This window comes from Xenopus laevis, chromosome 1S (genome assembly GCF_017654675.1).
Source record: "Xenopus laevis strain J_2021 chromosome 1S, Xenopus_laevis_v10.1, whole genome shotgun sequence".
NCBI lineage: Eukaryota > Metazoa > Chordata > Amphibia > Anura > Pipidae > Xenopus > Xenopus laevis.
The window spans coordinates 118,820,470-118,844,678 of NC_054372.1; the positions used below are offsets into that span (position 1 = coordinate 118,820,470).

A 24,209-nucleotide genomic window follows, 5' to 3' on the forward strand; every position below is an offset into this window, starting at 1 on the left:
GCAGAGAAGACTCAACAGTCCCCTGTGACAGTAGCCTAAGGCTAATAGCACACAGGGAGTTTTGTGGCTAGCTTGATCATTTGTGCAAGCTGGTCTATCACTGCTCAGTGTGCATCAGACAGGGTGCATTTGATTCAATTTAAGTGTTAACAGGCAGATGACTGATGCAACTGATGGCAGTCAAAATGCCCCGTATGCCATTAGCCACATCCCTACATTTCGCCTAGAGGCCAGCATAGTCAATTTACTTACAGTGAATACAATAAGAATCAGTGGGCTATGGTAAACACTGAAAACTATGAAATGAAATACTATGAAACTAACATAACATAGATTGCTGCACTGAGAGCAAGTTGAATATAAGTGATTTGGACTTTAAAAGTCAATTCATTTAATATGGTAGGTCTGTAGAAATAAATCAAATCTACTTGACGTTTCACCAGTCATCCGACTAGCTTTCTCAATTCAGAATAAATTGAGAAAGTCAGTGGAACGTCTTCAAGAAAAACAAAGCAAGTCCAGTTGATTTCAACAGATATACCATGACCTGGATGAATGAGAATCTTCACAAACACAGGTATCGCAACACACACACCAGATTGACATACTTTATCAAATAAACAGTATGCCATTCAAAAATATCCCCCAGAGGCAAGATATAGATAGAATAGAAGAGATATCTGCTTGAGGCCTGTTGCATAAACTGCATATCAATTCCTTTGAACAGGCAACCTTAGAGGAAAAGCAATACTTTATGGCTATGCACTGCATAAGTGTATTTGCAAACCAGCAAAGAACTTACCACTTGCCTTCGCCTCAGAATAAGATGGAATCTCTTCAAAAGTGAGGAATGATGGGACACAAGCTGGGTTTGGTACACTCTGTCCCAAGTAAGGAGAATAGTAGGAATGCATCCGGAATTGTGAGCTTGTGCTATGACCTGAGAAACGATTGTCTCCATTTTTCATCTACACAAAAAACAGAGCAACTTATCATTATTGTTCAAGCCAAAGTCTTATTTGTGGTTTTGATGCCTTCTTGTCTTTTCCATGTATACTAATAGATTTCTCAAGAGCTTAAGGTATAAGGTTTAAGAGTATAATTATGTATAACTCTATTTTAAACCTTGTACTAGACAAGCCAAATTTCTTTGACAAAAAACTCTCAATAAAATTACTTTAAAGCCTTACTTTTCAATGCAGTAAACCTACCTGTGCAGTCTTCATCAAAAGTCCAATCAGCCAGAAACCATAAGTATTATTAAAGTTGTAAACAAAACAAGCAGACTCAAGCCTAAGCATATGACCAAGGCAAGCCAATGAGACACTGTTATGCAAAATAATTAGATTAAAATACTGACTAAAAATTTTATGAAAAAGTTGTGTTTTTCTGTAATCTACAATTACCTGCACTAGGTAGATAAGTAGAAACCTCTGCTCTTTATCTAAAAATATAACAGTCTGTAGCTGGGGGGAAATGGTTTATATATCCAGAGGCTTTTTATTTAACTGCTGGTTCGTTTGACTTTGCTCTTTGGGATCAGGAAACAGACTTAAGTTCCTTTATCAATTTTGCCATTGAGCAATAAATTACTAAATAAATAAATAAATATTTGTAGATATATATATATATATATATATATATATATATATATCATGTCAGAAGGGTCTGCATGCACAGGCCTTACAAATCAATTGTCTGTGGTTATTCAAGTAAGGGGAGACCTGAAGTTTCGGTCAGAATAAACCCCTGACAATTGATTTGTAAGTCTTGTGTATGTGGACCCTTCTTCCATGCTACATTCCAGCTTTTGTTTTGTGCCAGGCACGGCAAACTTTGTGAGACTTGAGTGCGGGTATTCTCTTTGATTATATATAAATATATATATATATATTGTACCACAGTGCCTGCACTCAATCCGAAGAATGAAGCCAGAGGTGCACGATCCAAAATAGAATAATATATGAACAGAAGATCAGCACTCTCTGTTATTTAGTGAAACTGTGTTGTTTTATTTCACAAAATATCACATCTTATCCGACGTTTCGGAACCTTGAGAAGGATGTGGGACCGAAACGTCGGATAAGATGTGATATTTTGTGAAATAAATCAACAGTTTCACTAAATTTCAGAGAGTGCTGATCTTCTGTATATATATATATATATATATATATATATATATATATAGAGGCCTAATATGGGACAAAACATTGGATATGCATTGAAAATAAACACATTTAATTCACGACAAAGTAAACTGTATGACAAACTTTGACCTTGCACCCGAAATCCTCTTTGATCAGGTCATGGAACTCTGAGGTAACTTCTAATATCCTCATATTTTGCAACATGGGGTACTTTATTTATTATAATACACAAGTTTTAGTGAGTCATGTGACAAAAACAACATCACTAGTCATATCCGTTAATAAGGATATAATTTACAAGATATTCATGGCTTTTGTGTATTATATATATATATGTGTATATATATATATATATATATATATATATATATATAGATATATATAGATATATATATGTGTGTATATATATTTATATATATATATCTATATATATATATATCTATATATATATATATGTATTAGGGATGCACCGAATCCACTATTTTGGATTCGGCCGAATCCCCGAATCTATCTTGGAAGATTCGGGCGAATACCGAACCGAATCCTAATCCTAATTTGCATATGCAAATTAGGGGCGGGAAAGGAAAAAGTGTAAAAAAATTGGTTTACTTCTTTGTTTTGTAACAAAAAGTCATGTGAAATCCCGCCCTCCCCACATATGCAAATTAGGATTCGGATTCGGTTCGGCCAGGCACAAGGATTCGGCCGAATCCGAATCCTGCTGAAAAAGGCCGAATCTTGGCCAAATCCCGAACCAAATCCTGGATTCAGTGCATCTCTAATATGTGTGTATATATATATATATATATATATATATATATATATATATATATATATATATATATATATATATATATAGATATATATATAGATATAGATATATATATAGATATAGATATATATATATATATATATATATATATAGATATATATATATATATATATATATATATATATAGTATGCAAAGATAGACAGCACATGTGAACCATGGCTTGAGAAAGAGCCTACATTGGCTCGAAACGTCAAACGTCGCTACATAATGTGTACATGGTGATGTATATGCTTTTTTCACTTTAATACAATCTTTTGCATAATATTTGTGAGTGCTGTCTATCTTTGCATACTATATAACGAGGGAAGACCGGAAAACCTCAATGGGACGTGCACCACAGACAATATAAGAAGAGAATATAGCGTGAGTGCTGGTACTGACCAATACAAGTGGAATTATATATATATATATATATATATATATATATATATATATATATACAGTATATATATATATATATATATATATATATATATATATATATATATATATATATATATATATATACACAAATAAAGCAATAGTCAAAAAGTATGTTCAGCACACTCCCTGTTTATTAAACTAATGTTTAAAAGTAAGTAATCATACTGCAGAGTAGGGGGATTCGTAGTAGCACTGGAAGCCAACTCTCAGCACCGTTTGTATCCGATGACATCACTAGTCATCGTTTATAAGGATATCATTTACAAGATTTTCATGGCTTTTGTGTATTATATATATATATGTGTGTATATGTACTACTGTAGAGTAGGGGGATTCGTAGTAGCACTGGAAGCCAACTCTCAGCACTGTTTGTAAATGATGAGTCATGTGACAAAAACAACATCACTAGTCATCGTTTATAAGGATATAATTTACAAGATATTCATGGCTTTTGTGTATTATTTTGTGTATTATCTATCTATCTATATATATATATATATGCTACTGCAGAGTAGGGGGATTCGTAGTAGCACTGGAAGCCCACTCTCATCAGCAAGATTCTTACTCTCCACTGCTGATCTCTGCAAATAAGCTGAAGCGTAAGAACAGGCATGTATATATATACTTTTCTGGCACAAATACTGTCTTTTAAAAAAATATTTGCCTTTAACAGAACACTTGATAATGGATTGCCTCAGATATTTTATACCCAAACAGGCTATTGATTCTTTGAATTACATTGTAACCTTTTGTTTCTGCCTAATACTAATTAGTGATTAAAAGCTCAAGTTATTAAGGTTGATCTAAAATATGAATATTTTTCCAAATATCTGTATGGAATTTGCATTTCTACTGTACAAAGACTAACAAAATATGTTCAAATACTTTCACTAGCTGTGTATGTCACCTTTTCCAAAATATATTTGAAGACCTTTTTTGTTGTTGAAAAGGCATTATAAATCTGCAAAGCAAAATGTGAATGGTAGCAGAGTATAACAGACATGAGTTGTAATCCTGGGGCACATCCTGTGCTTCTAAAAGGAAGGACACGGGAGAGACACTGGCTTGAATCATTGCTTATGCTAGCTCTTCAAGGAAACATCTATATCTGTCCCTCTTGATAGACAAACGTAATTAACCTTTGCTATTCTGTCCCAAGCTACTGTTTTAGTCAAAAGCACTGACCCATAAACAATATGTTGCCATCAGAATTTTAAGTGCCGTGACATCACGGAGGTATAGTCCTGTCAGCACTATTGGAAAATAAACCTCTTATATTATCTCCACCGAAATATATCGATTCAATTCATGACACAGATGAGCTGTCAGAAACATTATGATAGTGATACTTTAGCATAAATCTGCAGTGTAGAGGACAGGATAATGCATATGCTAAAACTACAAAGGCAAGTCCAACCTAGACAACTTATAGCAGATGCTTCTTTAATTTGCCATGGTTATTTTTTTTTGTCTCACCTAAACAGAGTTCACCATTCATTCTACATTGAAAAAATAAAACATTTTTATCATGTTGTCCTCACTTCACACATTTCACTTCATAGCTAATCCTCATAGGCTTAGCTGTATCACTTAAAGGGGAACTATCGCAAAAATGAAAATGTAATATAAGTTTCAGCATACTGAAATAAGAAACTTTCTAAATACAATCAATTAATAATTCTGTACTGTTTCTGAAATAATCAAGTTCATCTTCACTATTCCTTTCCAGGCATTGGTTTTTCTTCATTCTCTATTCATGCAGGAGTTAGGAGTCAGATTTTCATTGACAGTTAGAGCCAATATATCTTATGGGGGGCTCAGTTTGCGTAGAAGATGTAGTAATTAAATCACCAGAAATCCTGTCTCTCTACATGCAGAATTTGTGCAAAAGTTATTTTGTTAGATTTTGTTTGTACTGGAATCAGTTATTTGAATGAGCTCTAATACATCTGCTAGGAAAGGAAGCCCCCCCATAAGATATATTGGATGTAAGCCCCCCCCCTATAAGATATATTGGATGTAACTGTCAATGAATATTTGACACCCAACTGCTGTAAGAAGACAGAATAAAGAGAAACAGATGCTGAGAGAGGGATAGTGAACATAAACTTGATTATTTCTGAAACTATGAATATTTAATAGATTGTATATACAAAGTTTCTTATTTCAGTATGCTGAGGCTTACTGTATATTACATTTTCATTTTCGCAATAGTTTCTCTTTAATAGTGATACAACTGCCTATTGGCAAGTGAAGTACTGGATGCCCAGGACCTATGGTTACAGTGGTAGACTTTTTCTAAAAGAATTTATCATGAGAGCTGAACTACTAACATACGCTACAAAATGACCCATGTGCTAAAACACTAGTTTCCACTGAAAACCCACCTCTCCAAGGAATCCTATTAGATTCCGTTATTACTGGATGACCGCATAACAAAAGCTTCACTGAGCCATTTAACAGTCCTCTTCTTAACCTATTAATCTTCTTTCCACATCTGTTTTGCAGAGCCTTTGTAATGCTCTTGTATATTTTAAAAGGTAATTAACAACAAAAACTGATAATACTAAATGTATAAGGAACGTCAAAGTGCTAATACCAATCAGTTATGAAGGGCAGCCCCCCATGAGCCCAGTCATACTTCCATTTATGCTATAGTTGCTAAATTCCCATAGGCTACGCCTACTGCTGTCCAGCACCCTTATTGTGCATACCACTGATTAATTATCTGCACTGGTGCAGTTCCTCATCTCAAAATTATTAAAAGAAAACAAACTACAAATTACAAAACACTAAACATTTTTTGACAATAGTTCTTCAAGTCAAAAATAATTTTTGACACTATATATATATGTGTATATATATATATATATATATATAGATATATATATATATATATATATATATAGTGAATAAAGTACCCCCCTATTGTAAAATATAAGGATATTATAAGTCACAGAGGCGTTCCATGACCAGGATACAGGTCATGGAACTCCAAGGTTACTTCTAATATCCTCATATTTTCCAATACACAAGTTTTAGTGAGTCATGTGACAGAAATGACATCAGAACGCACCGTTTATAAGGATATAATTTACAAGGTATTCATGGCTTTTGTTAATTTTATATATATATATATATATATATATATATATATATATATATATATATATATGTATGTATGTATGTATGTATGTATATATAGATATATATATATATTCGAAGGATTTTAATTCATCGATCGAACGATTTTCCTTCGATCAGAAATTGGTTAGAAAGCCTATGGGGACCTTCCCCATAGGCTAACATTGGTGCAAAGTAGGTTTTAGGTGGCGAAGTAGGTGGTCGAAGTTTTTTTTTAAAGAGACAGTACTTCGACTATCGAATGGTCGAATAGTTGAACGATTTTTAGTTCGAATCGTTCGAGTCGAAGTTGTAATTGAAGTAGCCAATTCGATGGTCGAAGTAGACAAAAAAAACCTTCGAAATTCAAAGTATTTTTTATTCTAATCCTTCACTCGAGCTAAGTAAATGTGCCCCATAATATATATGCATGCCGAGAAACAGCCCAGTGTGGCACTAGCCTTAAATGTAAGTGGTAGCAACTAAATGCTGTGGGGCATTACTGGATACTCAGGGCACAGGTCCATAACAAAATAATTACCGCCTCTCTATCAGGCCTTATGTCGTCTCCACAGACTTTTCTGATCTCTCTACTTGTCTGCTACCTATCTTCTTCACTTTTTTCTTTTCCCAACTATTTTATTCCTATCTTTGCCAACATGTTCCTTCTCCTCTGGATTTGTCTAATTGTCTCTCTTTTCATCCTTGCTATATTCACTTGCTGTTTCATCTCACCTTCCCTTCTCATCTGATTTTTTTTCTACCCCCTCCCTCTTTTTGACAATTCCTATTCTGCTCCACTCACTACACATTCCCTTCTTTACCATTGCTTTGTTTGCTATTTGCTGCAATTCTCCTTAACTTTAAGGGGGTTATTTATGAAAATCCCTCATTTTACTGTATACAGTAAAAGGCGTCTTTATGATCCATCAGAACATTGACAAAATGGATGCAAAGTTCCCTGCCTGTTGCACAGGTTTCTCCACTCCAATGGAAAGCAAAGAGTTGCTCTTCACTCTGACTGCAGCACTGTCTGTGTTTAGTGGAACCACATTCAGAGTGGGAGGTATATGGTGTCATATGAAATGCTTGTAGATTGTTCATTACTCAGACTAGGGAGTCCTGTATTTACCACTATATATTTTTTTGTTGGAAAAGGTGTAATCGTTGTCAACATCAAGAATTTCTATGATGGGTTAGAGACATGAAGCTTTTACAATAAAATGCAAGATGGAATATTTGAGACAATGATGTATATCACACAATACCTGCCACTGATTTCCTGACTGGCTAGGGACATAAGCAGCTGGATGGTTTCTGTGACTACTTTTCATTGGTGGCCCACTTATTCCTCCCATGTCGTTGCCACTGGTAGATTCAGCAGTCATAGCCATTTGGTATGGAGGGTAATTGTACAGATTGTTGTAGTAGGGATAAAGTGGAGGTTGGTAGAAATTACTGTAGTAAGGGGAGTCCATAACCAGTTCAGATGTGCTCTCCATATGCCCTCTGCTGGTGATGGAAGGTATGTCTTGAATTAACATCTTGCCGTCTGAAAAAACAGGAAAGTATAGATTTAGCTGTTTGACTTCATGTTCTCACAAAGTATTCTGAGTGCATTTTTTGATGAACACAGTTAACCAAAAAATAGCCTTCATGGCTGACTGTTCAGAAGAAAAACATGTTCTTTCCATAAACTGGAACATAGCGAAATACTTTATTCTTTTGTGTAGAGCACACTATATGCCACCCACAGATACAAATAACCCTCTGGTTGAATTTGATGGACATGTTTTCTTTATTCAAACCTAAATGACTATGTTACGTCAGGAAACAAGTTAGTATTATCAGTGCTGAATATCAGCTCAGTTTATCTTCATCTAATTTTACTCAGTGACTCACAGCTATTACATTTTACCTATTTTTTACCAATATTAACACATTGTGTGGTTGTTTTGTTAACCACAGCAACCAATCAGATCTTTGCTTTCATTTTCTGTCTTGTGGTTGAAGCTATTTCTGATTGGTTGTTACTGCCGACTGCACCTGTGCAACTTAACTTTTATGCTAGTGCTAGTAAATCAGCCCTTGTTAGTTCTGGTACATTGACAGTAGCAATCCTGGAAAGGCTTACATTTTGAGTAAAGAATGAGAATCAGTTAATGCATGATAACAGGAGGAGGTAGCAACTACAGCAGTGTTCAAAAATACTGTCACACTAATAAACTCTTCTATTTTTTAAGTTACCAACTGACTGCCTTTAAAGGATTTCTACCATGATTAAGTTGCAGTTGTTATTATTAAATTACACTTTGTAAAATCACTCTAATATTTAAAATGTTCTTGAACCAAAAAAAAAAGTTGGAATATTGGTGCATAGACAGCCATCTCATGTCATTGTGCCTGATCCTTTGCTGTCAGAAAGACCCTTCAACTTGGAGGAGTTGAGGTGGACTTGGGTTTTTACTATTGAGTGCTATTCTCTATTGGGCACATTTAGCAATGCAGGGCAGGTGTCAGTGAGCTGTTTTGTTCGCACTGTTCTGTTGATAGTTTGTTGCTGGAGAGGGGGTGATATCACCCCAACTTGCAGTGCAGCAGTAGAGACTGAACTTTATCAGACCAACAAATCACATGGCTGAAGGCACCTGGGAAAGTAAGAACATGTCTAGCCTCATGTCAAATTTTACAATGAAATAGAATTTTGCAGGGCCCACACTGATAAGAATATGTTCCACAGAGTGTCACTTGAATCCTATTCAGTCCAAAACCCTACTCTAAGAGGGTTATTTACTAAATTCCAAATGCAATTTTTTTTTTATAAAATCAGACTTTTAAATAAATCACAAATGTTTCGAAATTTATTAAACCCTGAGGATGGAAAAGTCAGAATCAGAGAATCCGGCATCTCAGACCTGTCGAGGTTACATTTCAGTCAATGGGAGAGTTTACAGGCAAAAAATTTAAGAAATCGGAGTGAATAATCTGAAAATATCTGAGTTTTCGGGTGAAAAATCTGAGAAAATCATGAAAATTTGATTTTTCTACCGCAAAGCAAATATTCGGGAAAATGTAATAATAAATAAATGTAAAAAACCTGAGCGGATTTGATCGGAGTTTGCAGCAGAAAATGTTGAGATAAAATCGGACTTTGATAAATAACCCCCTAAAAGTCTATTATTGGCTTGATTCTGCTGTGGTAGGTTGGCGTGGGTCTAAAAAAGGAACCCGGAAGTCGGATGCGTGCAGGGGCGGGCTGAGGGAGGGCGGGTATATATATTTGCATGCACTTGTGCGAAGGGAAACAAGGGAACCTGGAGATGGTGGTAATTCCGGGGGTTCTCGGAGTGTGTTACATCAATAGAGGCAACTGACTTGCACAAAACAAGTCAGGTGCTAGTTCTGTTATTGATGGTGCTTGTTGGAATCATGCTATTCAAAAATCATACAGATATTGGCCATAGGCAGAGAGGGGTAATATATTTATAAGAATGGGATTTTGTCTTATTTGCATGGTTTGTGAATCCATGCTAGAATTTTGTCATGAGTTCCACATTAACCTATAGGATAGACCCAACTGATCTACCTTAGGAGGTGTCCAGGCGCAAAGTTTGCAAGAAATTGGCAATATGAGAGTATTTTTTCTATCTATGAAGAACTGTTATAGCGTAGTGAAAATGAGCTTCTCTAACAAGGTAGGGCAATGTATATGCTATTGAAAGCTAAAAAAGCTTAAATTACAGTGTAATTTTACCCTTCCACTGACTCCAATGCATTTTAGAAAAATTTACTGTTTTGTAAATTTTTTCAGCAAAAGCAAAATCAACCACTATTGCTTCTAACACAAAAAACAACTGTTAAATGAGCTTAATATTTTATTTGTTGGAAGTTAATCACTACTTCCCTCAGATAGCAAACTGTGGAAATGAGACCCAGCATTCATCAACTAACACTAACAGTTTGTATTGTGCTGCGCTTCTGACATCATGAGAGGAAGGAAATCATTGATTCGGATGCCTCTTTTCTTTGCTATAGGCATTCACTCCCTTGCTTGCTATCACTGCCAAGCTGATAGGGCCTTAACTGCTTCACTTCACGCTTGAGGCAGCCTTGGTGGAAATGTACTCCCTAACCTTATAATCTGAAACATTAGAACATTATGTTTCTCCCACAAGACAATAATGACAGGGATAATTTATAAACTGAATTAATTTCTGACTCAAACTGCAGAGAGGTTAGGTAACTGTCAGTCACCAACTAATGTGGATGCATGTTGCCCTGTATTTATTCACAAAAAAAACTAAAACCACAAAGAATTCCAGAGTCACAGTGGACATCCTCTAAGCTTTGTCCATGGCTCAAAAGTTGCAACACCTGGAATTAACATCATGTTCAGGCTGTTAGAAATTCCAGGGTTCCCTTGAATCAACGTGTCCACTTTTTTTGTGTAATTTACTGGAGAAGTATCTTTCTGAATAGAATTAATGTGCACTTTGCACTTGCACTCATAAGTGATCTTTATAGGGCTCCCATTGTTTGTACACCCTTTAGGGTGAAGACACACTGCACTACTAGTAGAAGCTTTGTGGCTACAAAATGCAGAATTAATGTCCTGCCATAGACAATACTGGGAATTGTGTCTGCTAAAACACACGTAGAGGCCCATTTATCGAAGTCCGAATTTATCTCATTATTTTCTGAAAAGTCCGCAGACCAAATCCGCACAGGTTTTTTTTCCCTTATTTATCATTACATTTTTCAAAAATTTTCCGTGCAAGAAAAAACATGAAAAAAATCATGAAAAACTTATCGTATGAGTTTTTCTGATTTTCACCCAAAGTCTCAGATTTTATTTTTTATTTTGCCTGAAAACCATGAAATCTTCGGATTATTGCATGAAACCCAGAACAAGATAGCTTTGAGACTTTTCCCATTGACTTTTATGCAACCTCGGCAGTTCTGAGATGCCGAATTTTCAGATTCAGACTTTTTACATCCTCTGGGTTTTTTTCCACTAAAAGTTTGTATTTTATAGTAAAAAAACCACAAATTTTTCGGGGTTTAGCATTTGGAGTTTAATAAATAACATATTACTATTGTATTTTGTAGCCGTGACAAGTAATTGCTAATAGTAGCTCTTTGTGTCTTCATCCTTAGGGCAGAAACACACACCTCCCCTTCCCTCTGGAATGGAAATCGCCGGCGGGATGGCACTTGGAGAGCTTTGTTTTTCGAAGTCGCCCGAAGTTTCCTCGGAGCATTTTGTTTTCCTCGTGAGGCAACCTTGGAAAATTAATTGCTCAGAGTGCCATCCCGCCGCCGATTTCCATTCTACACGACGGGAAGGCAATACCATAAGGGGTTGTACACATGCTTGTGTTTTTGAAGGAAAAGAAGTCTTCACAAAAGCATACCTGAGGAACAAAGGACAAGCAGTTTGTTTCATTTATAGAAATTAAGGTGAGGGATCAGCAAAATGGTTCACTAAAACTGATCAGAAATGCACTCTTGATCGACCTGCTACAATACAAAAATACTGCATCTTTACACAAGCTGGTTGTGGAGCTGGTAGTATAAATGATTGCTGTCTGTTTGAGCATTAGGCAAGGCCTGTTACCACAATGTTCATTTTTTATCAGCTACTGTTCTGCAATGGGCAAAGGGGTAGGGTGGCTTATTGTCAGTTTCCAGCACAAGGTCATCAGATCTCAAATGTTATCTGCACTTCTCTGCTACAGTATAAATATATTGCACAACGCACTTTCTTCTTTTACCTGAACTGTTTGTGGAACCTGAAGTGGGTGTGCTGGTTGTCTGTGTGGAACTGCTTTCCAGCATCAAGCAAGAGCTGCTACCACCATGTTCCCTTTTTATCAGCAACTCCGCTGCAATGGGCAAAGGGATAGGATGGCTTATTCCTAGCTCCTCTTCCTGGGCTTGCTGTCTTCGCAACGCAACCTACAATATAAAATGTGTTTGAAAAGGTTATGATGCTTTACTTATATAGTACCAGATATATTATTCAACTGCTCACACACACAGTGACAGCGCAGCATGCAGTGAAGCGGTTGCATAGAGCCAGCAGAGACAAGAAAGTCTGAACTAGGGGTAGTCAAAATAAATGCTCTTCAAAAGATACCTGCCCAGCGCCCCCCAATCTTTGGGCCCTAGGCAGATGCCTCTTCTGTCTACCCTTAGTTTCGGCCCTGGGGTCAGGGAAAGTGGTGAATTTGTTTTTTTTAAATTACTGAATTAGCAGGTAAACAGGACCAATACTTGGATGGCGTGTGATAGAGTCTGGGGTCTTAAATGGAGAGGGCTTCTTTAGCCCGTGGGAAGAAATAATAGCTTCCTTCTTTTCAGTCAGTGAATTATTCAGCTCCCTTTGCTCAGGCTTAGATAAATAGTACCTTACCCAAGCCTTGGAATGCTATAATTATATCAAGCTAATGGTTACAGAGAAGTAGGAATTAGAATGTAGAACTTTTCTTATTACAGATGTATTACATATAGAGTAAAATGGCCAAAAATGTTGCCCTTCAAAAATACCCTGCAAATTACCTTTTTTTTTTCACAACCCAGTAATTAAGATTGTTAAATACAAGAAGAGGAGATGGGTTGGAGATGGACAAACACTTAATGTCTACTGAAAGTAAAGAAATCTGATTTTAACACAAGCATAGTAAGGTGTTTATTCAGTGCTAGGGAAGTCAAGTTACAGAAATCCTTACTGAGATAAACTGTGAGGAGGAGGATGAAATGGTTTTGTTGTACATTGTATATTTAGTTATGGCAATGATATAAAGGGGGTTATTTAATTCACGTTTTTTTCCAGATTTTATCGAGTCTTTTCCAGCACCAGATTTTTTCGAGAAAATGTATTGATAAATACGGTAAAAAAGTGCACAGGAGTTTGGTCGGAGTAGTTTTTAGAAAATACTGAGAATATTTTATTAAAAAAAAAAAAAATCCTGGTCCTGTGTCTGCTGACCTACTAGTGCAAGAGTTCAGGGAGCATTTTGTGGCATCTATGCAAGTCATGCACTTTCTTCAACGTAAGTAGCTGGGCTACTTAATATAACTCTAGGTAAAGTTGTAGAAATAATTATTTATAAGACACCACTACTTTTGTAATACTGGAATGTTTAATGCTACTGTGAGGGCATTAGTCCAATGTTTACTTTTTTTAGATAAACCTTTCCTAAAATACACAAAATATCAATGTTTACAAAGATAAAATAACATTTCCCACATTATGTATATACCTTGTATCTATATTAAATGATAACTTGCCAACATTAGCTACTTGAACAAACAATAAAAATAATATTTCTGTAACTAATCACAGCAGAATAAAAAACTAATGAAGGCAAAGTTTTTTGGTGGAGATACAATATTAAACACTCATTTATGTTAGAATCTACTCTCTATTCCTCCTCTAGAAAGGGTTCAGTCCCACATGGGAATTCCTAAGATGAAAAAAGGAATCTTTTGGTGGCTTATTTATTAAATCTTGGCTTTTAGTGGTTTTAGAGGTTTTTGAAATCACGACTTATCAAACTGTGGAACCAACACTGTCATTGAATTTAGTAAAAGGTCCAAATATAAAAATTATTAACAAAAAAATGCTGAACAATGCGCTAAGAGCTATGAATACCTCGAAAACCTCTAAAAAAATTGGAAAATTCCTAGGAAAAAAAATCCAAAAACCTCTAAAAGTATCAATTGATTTTAAGTGGCAAAAATCCAGAATTTTTAGAGCTTGTTAGAAATATAGGAAAACCAAGAATTTTTCGAGCTTCGTGGAAAAGAACAAAATTAAATTTTTAGTAAATGGGCCCGTAAATGTCAATATATCTCTTCTCCATTTAGAGTTAAACAAGAACATCTTACTAGTGATGGGCGAATTTGCGCCGTTTCGCTGAAAAATTCGCAAATTTCCTGTGAAATTCTCGAAACGGCAAAAAATTTGCGAAACTGTGCTGGCTTCTCGTTTTTTACGCTGGCGTCCGTTTTTGACACCGGCGTCCGTTTTTTTGGACACAGCGACTTTTTTTTTGACACCGGCAAATTTTTACCAGTGAATTTTCGTGCCCGTTTCGCGAATTTATTTGCCGGCGGCGAATCGCGCAAATTCGCCCATCACTACATCTTACGGTTTCTTTCTCAGTAAAGAGGCCCGTTTGGGTGTCTCTGGTGGTAACCCTGCACCCTGTTGGAGGTCTGTATCCACAAGCAATGATGCAGGCTCCACCCATAAACTTATTGTTTGGGAATCTGCAGTGATAGGGGAATGGATAAACTGCAAATATTCACAGTGAGTTTGCAGTGAAAAGGGGATATTAATAAACTCTCAAAACTTTCATATAAGTGTCCAGCCAATGACAAGATGTGAATGGCTCAAGAGAATGAAGTTAACTGTGTGAGTTTGCAGGACAAATAACATTCCTCTTAATGCTCATAGATGATATTTTCTTATATATAAAATTATATTTTACATATATGATAATAAATAAACAACAAATACATGTGAATAAGGAACTTTTATTGATAACTCTTATTTAGAAATACTCTTGAAAACAGAAACTAAAATAAGAAACAGCAGCACATCATAATCACAATAAATGAGCAAGAAAGTTCTTATTTGATTCACATCACAAGATGGAAATGTAGATCCACACTATAAATGCTCTATATGCAAGTTTCCATAGTGACCTGCGAAAAATAAGAAACAAGATGTAACATATTAAAAATAAAAAGATTAAGCTAGTGCATGCATAGCAAAAAGGTTTTTTTTTATTTCATGTAAGAGTTCTGGCTATAAGAGACTAGGGAAAGGCCTTACGAGTATAAGGATAAGTATATGTAGTATACGGTCAGCAACACAATCATCAACTAATCATAGCATTATAGATTTTGAAGAAATTGTCCCAAGTATGCAAAATGTCCCTGGGGATGCCAAAAATGGGCATCCCAAAGTCTTCATTGTGCTGTTAACATCAGTAACAGTGGCCCTGCTAATTACTATAGATATATTCAAGCTTAATATACATCACTGCAGGTCTATCAGTGTTAATCTCATACTAGATATTTAGTGCTAGAAGTTTTTGCCCCTGCAAGGCACCAAAGTGAGTAACGAAGAGTGCCTGGGACCAGGTCCGGAATGAGAATTAAAATAGGCCTTGGTATTTCAGGTACCCAAAAGCCCAATCATCCCAAACAGCCTCCACCAGCACACTAAATACTGACTTTCTATGGTACTTTGTAGTAGTCCCTCTGGCATTTTCCAGAACCCACAGATTGCCAGTCCGGGCCTGCCTGGAAATGTGGGGAGGTGCTGGGAGCAGAGGGAACCCTGGAACTGGCTACATGGAGTGGAAGGATTGATTGATGGCACTAAGGAAGGGCTGGTATAAAAAGCTGCTTGCCCTCCTCCTCCTCTTGTGACGTCACAGGCACCTGGAGCGCTGTGCAGGCTGGCAGTGTGTCCGGTCTCCGGTAATGGCGGCCGATCATCCCACCCCCGAACTCGTTGCACTGTTACACTTAAATTGCTACACTTATTTGTTAATAAAGTTTCAATGGACTGGTTTCCATATTGTTAAGAATGTGTTATATATCAAATATTATTATTGTCACAGCTGTTGGCAGGTAATTATTTTTGGTTATTGCCATTTGGGTTTGGCCAGTAGGTTTTTCCCTTTACATGCCCACCTCGGCTGCTGTGGCTGGCATCTGTGGTAACCTGGGCTTGGTATAACATGGCAAGGACAGGGTTATCTGTTTTTGGCAAATATGGTTTTAATAAAAGCTGTGGCCGGATTCCACCCACAAAAAGGGAAAACTGAGTCTTGTGTTTTTATTTAAATGTTAGCCATAACCTGTTGTCTCTCTGCTATAAGTCTGCACTTTTTGCTCTGGCAAACCCTCTACATACAGAAGCGCTTGTGTCCATGATTTCTGCATCGGGCACACTTCGGTAACCACAGGGATTTCTTTCCATGAACTCCTGATGGATACTGCCCAAGCAGTTTTGGATTATGGATTTGCATTCAGGGTGCAACTGACTGGCTGCTGAGACAATAATGCTTGGCCTTGGTTTATTATTAAAGTTTACTCTAGGTTTAGTACACACAGGGACACAGTTAGCAACATTGGGGAATGTGTTGTCCAGTGTGGTAGCGAAAACAACAGGGAGGGATAAAAATATGTTTGCAAACAGGCTCTGTTCCCTAATCTATCATTTATTCAGGTGAACCCCAAATTTTCACTTTTTGATCATCAGTGCTATAAAGAAATGCACAGTACTGAAGTACAAAAGAACAATAGTAAAAATACAGAACATTTTCAGAACAGAAAAGAATGATTACTTATAGAAACACATTTATCAAGGGCCGAATTTCGAATTAATGTGAGTTTTTTAATACTCCCCTCAATTCAAAATGTGACCAATCGAAATTGATTAAAAAAAAATCAAATTTTTTTCAACTCGGACAAATTGAAACGACCAGAAAACTCCAATCTAATTAAATTTGAATTATAAAACTCGATTCAAGTTTTTTTCTCTTAAAAAAACTTGAATGTCAGGAAAGCTGCAAACATCACCAAATTGATCCCTGGACCTCTCCCATTGACTTACAGTATATACAGTAATTCGTCAGGTTTTAGGTGGCAAATAGACGCATTCGAGTTCTTAAAGGGCCAGAGTATGATAAATCTCGGAATTAAAATTAAAATTTGAATCGAGCTTTGATTATTCACATTTCGAATTGGAGAGTTTTGACAAAAAAAAAGTCGAAAATTCTCATTTTCACTTCGATCCTTAATACATTTGCCCCTTAGTGTATGTCACTTTGACAGCAAGAAGAACAAATTATTACATTTATCATTTACATTTTTAATAAATATATATACTACCAATCTAGTGCAGCAGAATATGTATTATATATGGAATACTGTAACCCCTATTGTAAAATATAAGGATATTAGTAGTACTGAGATGTAACTCAAACATATAAAAATCCAGGCAGAAGGTAACTCTATTTTACATTAGGGGGCACATTAATTTTATACACAAGTTTCAGTTAATCATATGACATAACTTGCTAAGTAAAGATCACAACTGATACCAGAACTAAGCTCCCAGTATGGCATTATAAGGCTGGTGCCCCTATAATAGCACCAGCCTTCTTCGTACATCTCAGGAACATCATAACAACTAATACTTTCTATCAAGTTGTTATTTTTTAAGTTAAAAATCAATTGATTGCATGAATGAATTATTCTGCTGCAGATAAGGTTCAAAAACTGAGATATAAATTAAATCAAAAAATGACAAATCAATACGATTATTATAAACTTGGCTTTATTAATTGATCGTCACATGATTTAGGATAATAGTGCTCTTGATAGAACTGTAAATATTTTTTAAAAACATTGGTGGACAGTGTAAAACTTACTGAAGCTGGGAGAGTTGCACAATGAGCAAATGTTCCTTTGTTTATATTTACTGCTTTTTGCTTCTACTTTTGTTTTTTCATTCTACTGTGCATAAAAAACATTGCCCACAAGGGATCACCAGGAGGTAGAAAAAGACTGTGACATGGTAATAGAAGCAGTACCCAAGAGTATCAAGAGGTGTCTAGATACACATGTAACAAATATCTACACATAGCATGTTTGGATTTTCATACCTTAAGTCTGCTAGAAATCATGTATAGTAATGGTTGAATAAATCCGCCAGGCGTGAATTCGCAGCGAATTTCTGCGTTTCGACGCTGGCGAATAAATTCACAAAACTGCAGCAAAATTCGCCAGCGGCAAAAAAAGTTGACGCACATCGAAATAGTGACTTGTGTCAAAACTGTCGCGCATCAACATTATTAGGACACCCATTGACTTTAATGCAATTTTTAATTTTTGAACGTTTCGTGAATTTCACGGGAAATTCACGAAAACGGGACAAATTCGGCTATCATTAATCATGTAATGAAATCAGGAGCAAGAAATGTACTATAAATCATGACATGAAATCATGTAAACATTACATAACCCAATAGGCTGGTTTTGCTTCCAATAAGGATTAATTATATCTACAAGGTACTGTTTATTATTGCAGAGAAAAAGGAAACCAATTTTTTAAAATTTAGATTTTTTTTTGTGGATAAAATGGAGTCAATGGGAGATGATCTTCCCATCAATTTGAGCTTTCTGGATAACGAGTTTACAGATAATGGATCCCATACCTGTAGTTAGACAACTTGCAGACTTCAACTTGACTGTAAACGAGTCAATACAATACAGGTATGGGGTCTACTATTCAAAAACTGATAACCTGTAAGCTTTGTCATCTCCTACAATGTCCACTTTGGGCAAATAATTATATATATTTTTTATTTTCTCTGTAGTAATAAAATAGTAGCTGGTAGCTCTGCCGCTCCATTTCCCTCCTTTAATGTTAGAAACACTCCAACTGAATTTTAATTATGCTTGACTATGAAGATTTTCATTCATCCAGGTCATAGTATATCTAGTATAGGTCAATCTAAAAACAACTGGACTTGCTGAGTAATCAATGAAGACGTTTCACTACTCATCCAGTTGAACTGAAGAAGCTGCTCGGATGAGTAGTGAAACGTCTTCATTGATTACTCAGCAAGTCCAGTTGTTTTTAGATTGACCTATAGTAGATATTTAATTATGCTTGGAAACTAGATTCAATTAAGTACTTGGGTATTAATATAGCAAAAACGTATGAGGGACTGTATGCCAGCAACTTTCCCCCTTTAATACAACAACTTAGGAGGGATCTTGACAATTGGAACCAGGGAACACTGTCTTGGTTTGGGAGGCTGGCCACGATAAAGATGAATGTGATGCCGCGATTGTTATATCTATTCGAGACGCTTCCCATACCAATACCCAATGCCATACTGAACAGTATCCAATCCATGTTCACCAAATTTATTTGGGCCTCTCGTAAACCTAGGATAGCCATGGGGGTATTACTAAAACAGACAACACAAGGGGGTCTATCAGTCCCGGATGTTAAGAATTACTAAAGGACCTGCCAGCTTCGGCAGATAATTCATTGGACGGCACTGCACCCTCCGAATAAATGGACAGAATTAGAAGGATTAGCAGTACATCCGCTTCATTTAACTAACCTAATATGGGGCTCTGACCAGAAAATACATAGAGTATCGTGCTCGTTACACGCAGTAGATTTCACACGAAAAGTATAGAAAGTGACCCAATACCAACATACTTTACAGTCTGAGACCTCCCCATTACGTAGCGTACTTGGGAACCCGGGATTCTTGCCAGGCCAGAACTCAGACTTTAAAGGTATATGGGACCATCCGAAAGTTTTTCATTTATATAGTATCTGGGATATCGCTAAGCACAAACCCCTTGACTTAGTAACTCTGCAAACTAAAGCAGATGGCACGACTATCCCACTTTACCAATACTTACAAGTTTCCCATTACTTGAGGTTTGACACCATTTGAGCAAATTTGTCGGAAAGGTCCGGGACAAAAGCAAGTTATTTCTAATATTTATAGGATCTTGATAAGTCTACCTACAACAGATTTCCCCAAACATGATTACATGACCTACTGGGAGGATACATTCCCAGCAGATGTGAGTCTCACCACTTGGGAAGCTATTTGGGACTATGCGAAAAAATCTTCTATTTGTGTCCAATACAAGGAGAACATATATAAAATTCTGTTCAAATGGTATTATACCCCAGAGAGGCTCCATAAAATTTTCCCCCCCAACATCAGATAGATGCTGGCGGAATTGTGGGCAACTAGGTTCTCTACCACACATACTCTGGGACTGCCCCATTATTACCCCCTATTGGGAGGAGGTGCAGGAGCTTCTCTGGAGGGTTCTTCAGATGGATGTAAGGAAAGACCCTTGGACATTTCTCTTAGGGAAACCCGATACCAAATTTATTAAGCCAGTCAGGAAACTGCTGAATCACATCTTGTCTGCAGCCAGGAGATTGCTATGCCAGAAATGGAAACAACCCACCAAGCCCACGATGGGGGAATTACAGAATAAGATTGTGGAAATAAAGCGTATGGAGTACCTCTCGGCACTTAATAATACCTCAATGCCCAAATATATTGAGACATGGAGCTCCTGGGTCTCCTGCTTCCCTGAAAGTGACTCACACTATATTTGACACAACAGTTAACACCTGACCCCCTTCTTAGATATGTTACTTGAATATCACCCTAAGCCTGCATATATAATTTTCTTTGCCGTTTTTCTTTCTTCTTTTCTTTCTTCTATTTTTCGTTAGGTTGTATAAGTTTGCATACAGCACTTGACAATGCTATAGTTGTACTGTGCGCAATATCCTTCTGTACCATGTGATTTTTATTACCTGTCACTTAATAACTGAAACCTATTGTCACAGATACTTGATGATATCAGTTGTTCTAAACATTGAAAATAAAGTGTTTTAAAAAAAAATAGTAGCTGGTACTTGATATCAGCTAAGCTAGCATAACTCCATATAGGTGTCAAAACAAATATATTGGGTTTATTTTAACTTTTTAAATATCTTTAATAAACTAAGATGGTGATTCAAATTTTGGAAGGATCTCTTTTCTGTAAAACTCCAGGTCCAAATCATTATACAAAATAGATCCCATACCTGTACTTTAGTATTCATAACTGCAGTAATAAATGGAGATCAGAAAATGTCCCTAACTTAACTAGATTACACAAAAAAAAGGTACATTTAGGCACCTGTCCATATGTTAATTAGCTTACTGAATATACACCTAAAACCTAAAGATTTTATAAAAAATTGGCTAGAACAACCTAGTAGACATTCATTTTCATAAATCTATCTACTAGATTGACTCAGGCATCTGCTGGATTTTTCCTATGGGTTATTAGACTACGGAACATTTGCCCATTCTACTTCATAACATGTAGGTGTCTGAAAAATGTATGATGTAACAAGTACTTGAGTACTTCAGTAAACTTTCCAAAATAAAGCCATTAGTAAAAAAATAAAGATATGGTTCAGGGATTCTATAAAGCAAGGGACTGCAGAACTAAATCATGCAACAGAACTGACAGTGAGTCTGAATGTTGTAGGTGTAGGTTCACAGGTGTCAGAGCACCAACGTTTGTCAGCAGTATGGAGAGCCTTTATAGATATATATACCAGTATATATGACAAAAACATTCATGGTACAGTACATTGTATATATATGGAGATAGAAAGCAGCGCATCACAGCCTTATGATTAGAACATAGATAATGCATCTTATATAGTAAATATAAGGTTTTGTCGTTAAAGGTCTATTTCCTAAGCAAGGACCAATACCAATATTTTATAATGAACGGAAATCACATGGTCTTCATTGTGCTGTTAACAGCAGCCCTGCTAATAACTTGATATATTCAAGCATAATATACATCACTGCAGGTCTATCAGTGTTAATCTCACACTAGACATTTAGTGCTAGAAGTTTTTGCCCCTCACCTGTGCTGCCATAACCCGTTGTCTCTCTGCTATTAGGCTGCACTTTTTGCACTGGCAATCCCTCCACATACAGAAGCGCTTGTGTCCCTTCAGAGGAGAAGCATATCCATGATTTCTGCATCGGGCACACTTAGGTAATCGTGGAGATTTCTTTCCGTGAACTCCTGATGGGTGCTGCCCGGTGCTACGGGTCTTGCTATATGTTTCCTCATTGTTTTGCATTCTCTGTATATAAAAGCATGGACAGACCAGATTTGATTGTGGATTTGCATTCAGGGTGCAACTGACTGGCTGCTTAAACAATAATGCTTGCCCTTGGTTTATTTTGTGGTTTAGTACACACAGGGGCAGGGACACAGTTAGCAACATTGGGGAATGTGTTGTCCAGTGTGGGAGCAGAAATGACAGGGAGGGATAAAAATATGTTTGCAAAAGGCTCTGTTCCCTGATCTATCATTTATTCAGGTGAACATCAATGATATAAAGAAATTCCTAGTTACTGAAGTACAAAAGAAAAATGTTAAAAATACAGAACATTTTCAGAAAAGGAAACAATTACTTTTACTGTACTTCACTTAGACAGCAAGCAGAACAAAATTATTACAATTATCCCATACATGTTATATATATATATATATATATATATAACCATATGAATGAATGAAGCAGCACTCGATTAATGCAAAAAGTATATTAAAATTCAGAACATCACAAAGCGACGTTTCGGACAAACTATGTGCCCTTTCTCAAGCCAAATGAACAACAACATTACACAGGTGAAACATATTTAAGACAGTGGAAAGGAAATGACCATTTCCTTTCCACTGTCTTAAATATGTTTCACCATACCACCTTGTACCTTTCCTAATGGCGATGATATATAATTTACTTGGTAGATTTATTAGATGTAGTGCTCCTTCCAAAAGAATAAAATGTTGTTCCTGGCTGTTGTGCTGCTGGTGGAACGAAGGGCATGCACGGTCAAGATTTCTGTAAGATAAATTAAACTATGGCATGAATGCACCTGCACCGAGGCGCTATCACTCTAATAATAAGTGGCCACAAGTTCTGCCAGTTGTTTTCTGCATATGTATTAGAATGCAGTACAGCTAGTGGACTATATTATGAACATCAGAGAGACATTCTCGCAGTAGTGCTGCAGCTGGCCCTGAAGCGTACTGGGAAAAGTCCAGGAAGGCCAGTAGCAGATAAAAGTCACACAATTAGTGTCCTGTTAGTCATGAAGATACTGCGATATTTTCCCCCAGGTTTGTGAAGGACATTACAGCCTATAATTATGATATTATTTGGCAAACGCAGCTCTAGACTCCTGTTAAACAAGGCAGCCTCTGTTCCTTTATCTGTCTCAAAAACATGAAAATCATTGCATTGACATACAGGCAGTAGGGTCAGCTATAGCAAGATGAGGGATAGTAAATGAAGAAGTAGTAGTTCAGTACTAATTTAACAAAGAATGCCACACTCACAGATCTTCCCAACAAAACAAAAAGGTTTTTATTCACAAATTCTTATTGAAAAGATTTTCAACATTTTTGTTACTAAGAATTTTTTTCTCTGTATTCTCTATAAAACAGTACCTTCTACTTCATCCAAACTAAGATAGATTTAATCCTTATTGGATGCAAAAACAACCTATTGGGTTTATTTAATGTTTACATGATTTTATAGTAGACTAAGGGTAGGAGCACACTGGGCGATTCGGGGAGATTTAGGCACCTGCCGACTAATTTCCTCGTCTTTGAGGCGACCAATCTCCCTGAACGCCTTCCCTCTGTCTTGCACCGGCTGTAATGAAAAATCGAATTCACTTTTGGAGAATGTATCCCATCAGCTACTATGGGCAGGACACAAGTGCTGGATCACTAAATGGCACAATGTAATTTCTTCCTGTTTTTTTTTCTAGGTGATATTGCCTCGTATGCAACCAACTTGTTGCAGTCAGAATTATGCAGAAGAAAACTGGGAAGGAATTCAAATACATAAGAAGAGAAGCCCATGTCTACAGTTAGGGAAAGAATGCCCATTTCTATGCCATGCATTTCAAACTCAGGTATAGGGTAGTAAATTTAATTTATAGCCGTTTTTTCTTCTTAAACAATTTGTGATATATGCTCTAGTCTGTCCATGTGGCCTCATTTATTTGGG

General features: G+C 36.5%; 1 protein-coding gene across 1 annotated transcript in view; it reads right to left on the minus strand.

The window, feature by feature from the left end:
- The window catches only part of dmrt1.S (doublesex and mab-3 related transcription factor 1 S homeolog), a 43,711-nt gene extending 21,404 nt beyond the window's left edge, over nt 1-22,307 (minus strand). The window contains 4 exon segments of the mRNA NM_001085483.1: nt 803-968; nt 7,795-8,078; nt 12,301-12,484; nt 22,044-22,307. Coding sequence (NP_001078952.1) covers nt 803-968; nt 7,795-8,078; nt 12,301-12,484; nt 22,044-22,265 — 856 coding nt within the window. The 5' untranslated portion in view covers nt 22,266-22,307.
- Nucleotides 22,308-24,209: the final 1,902 nt, after the last annotated feature.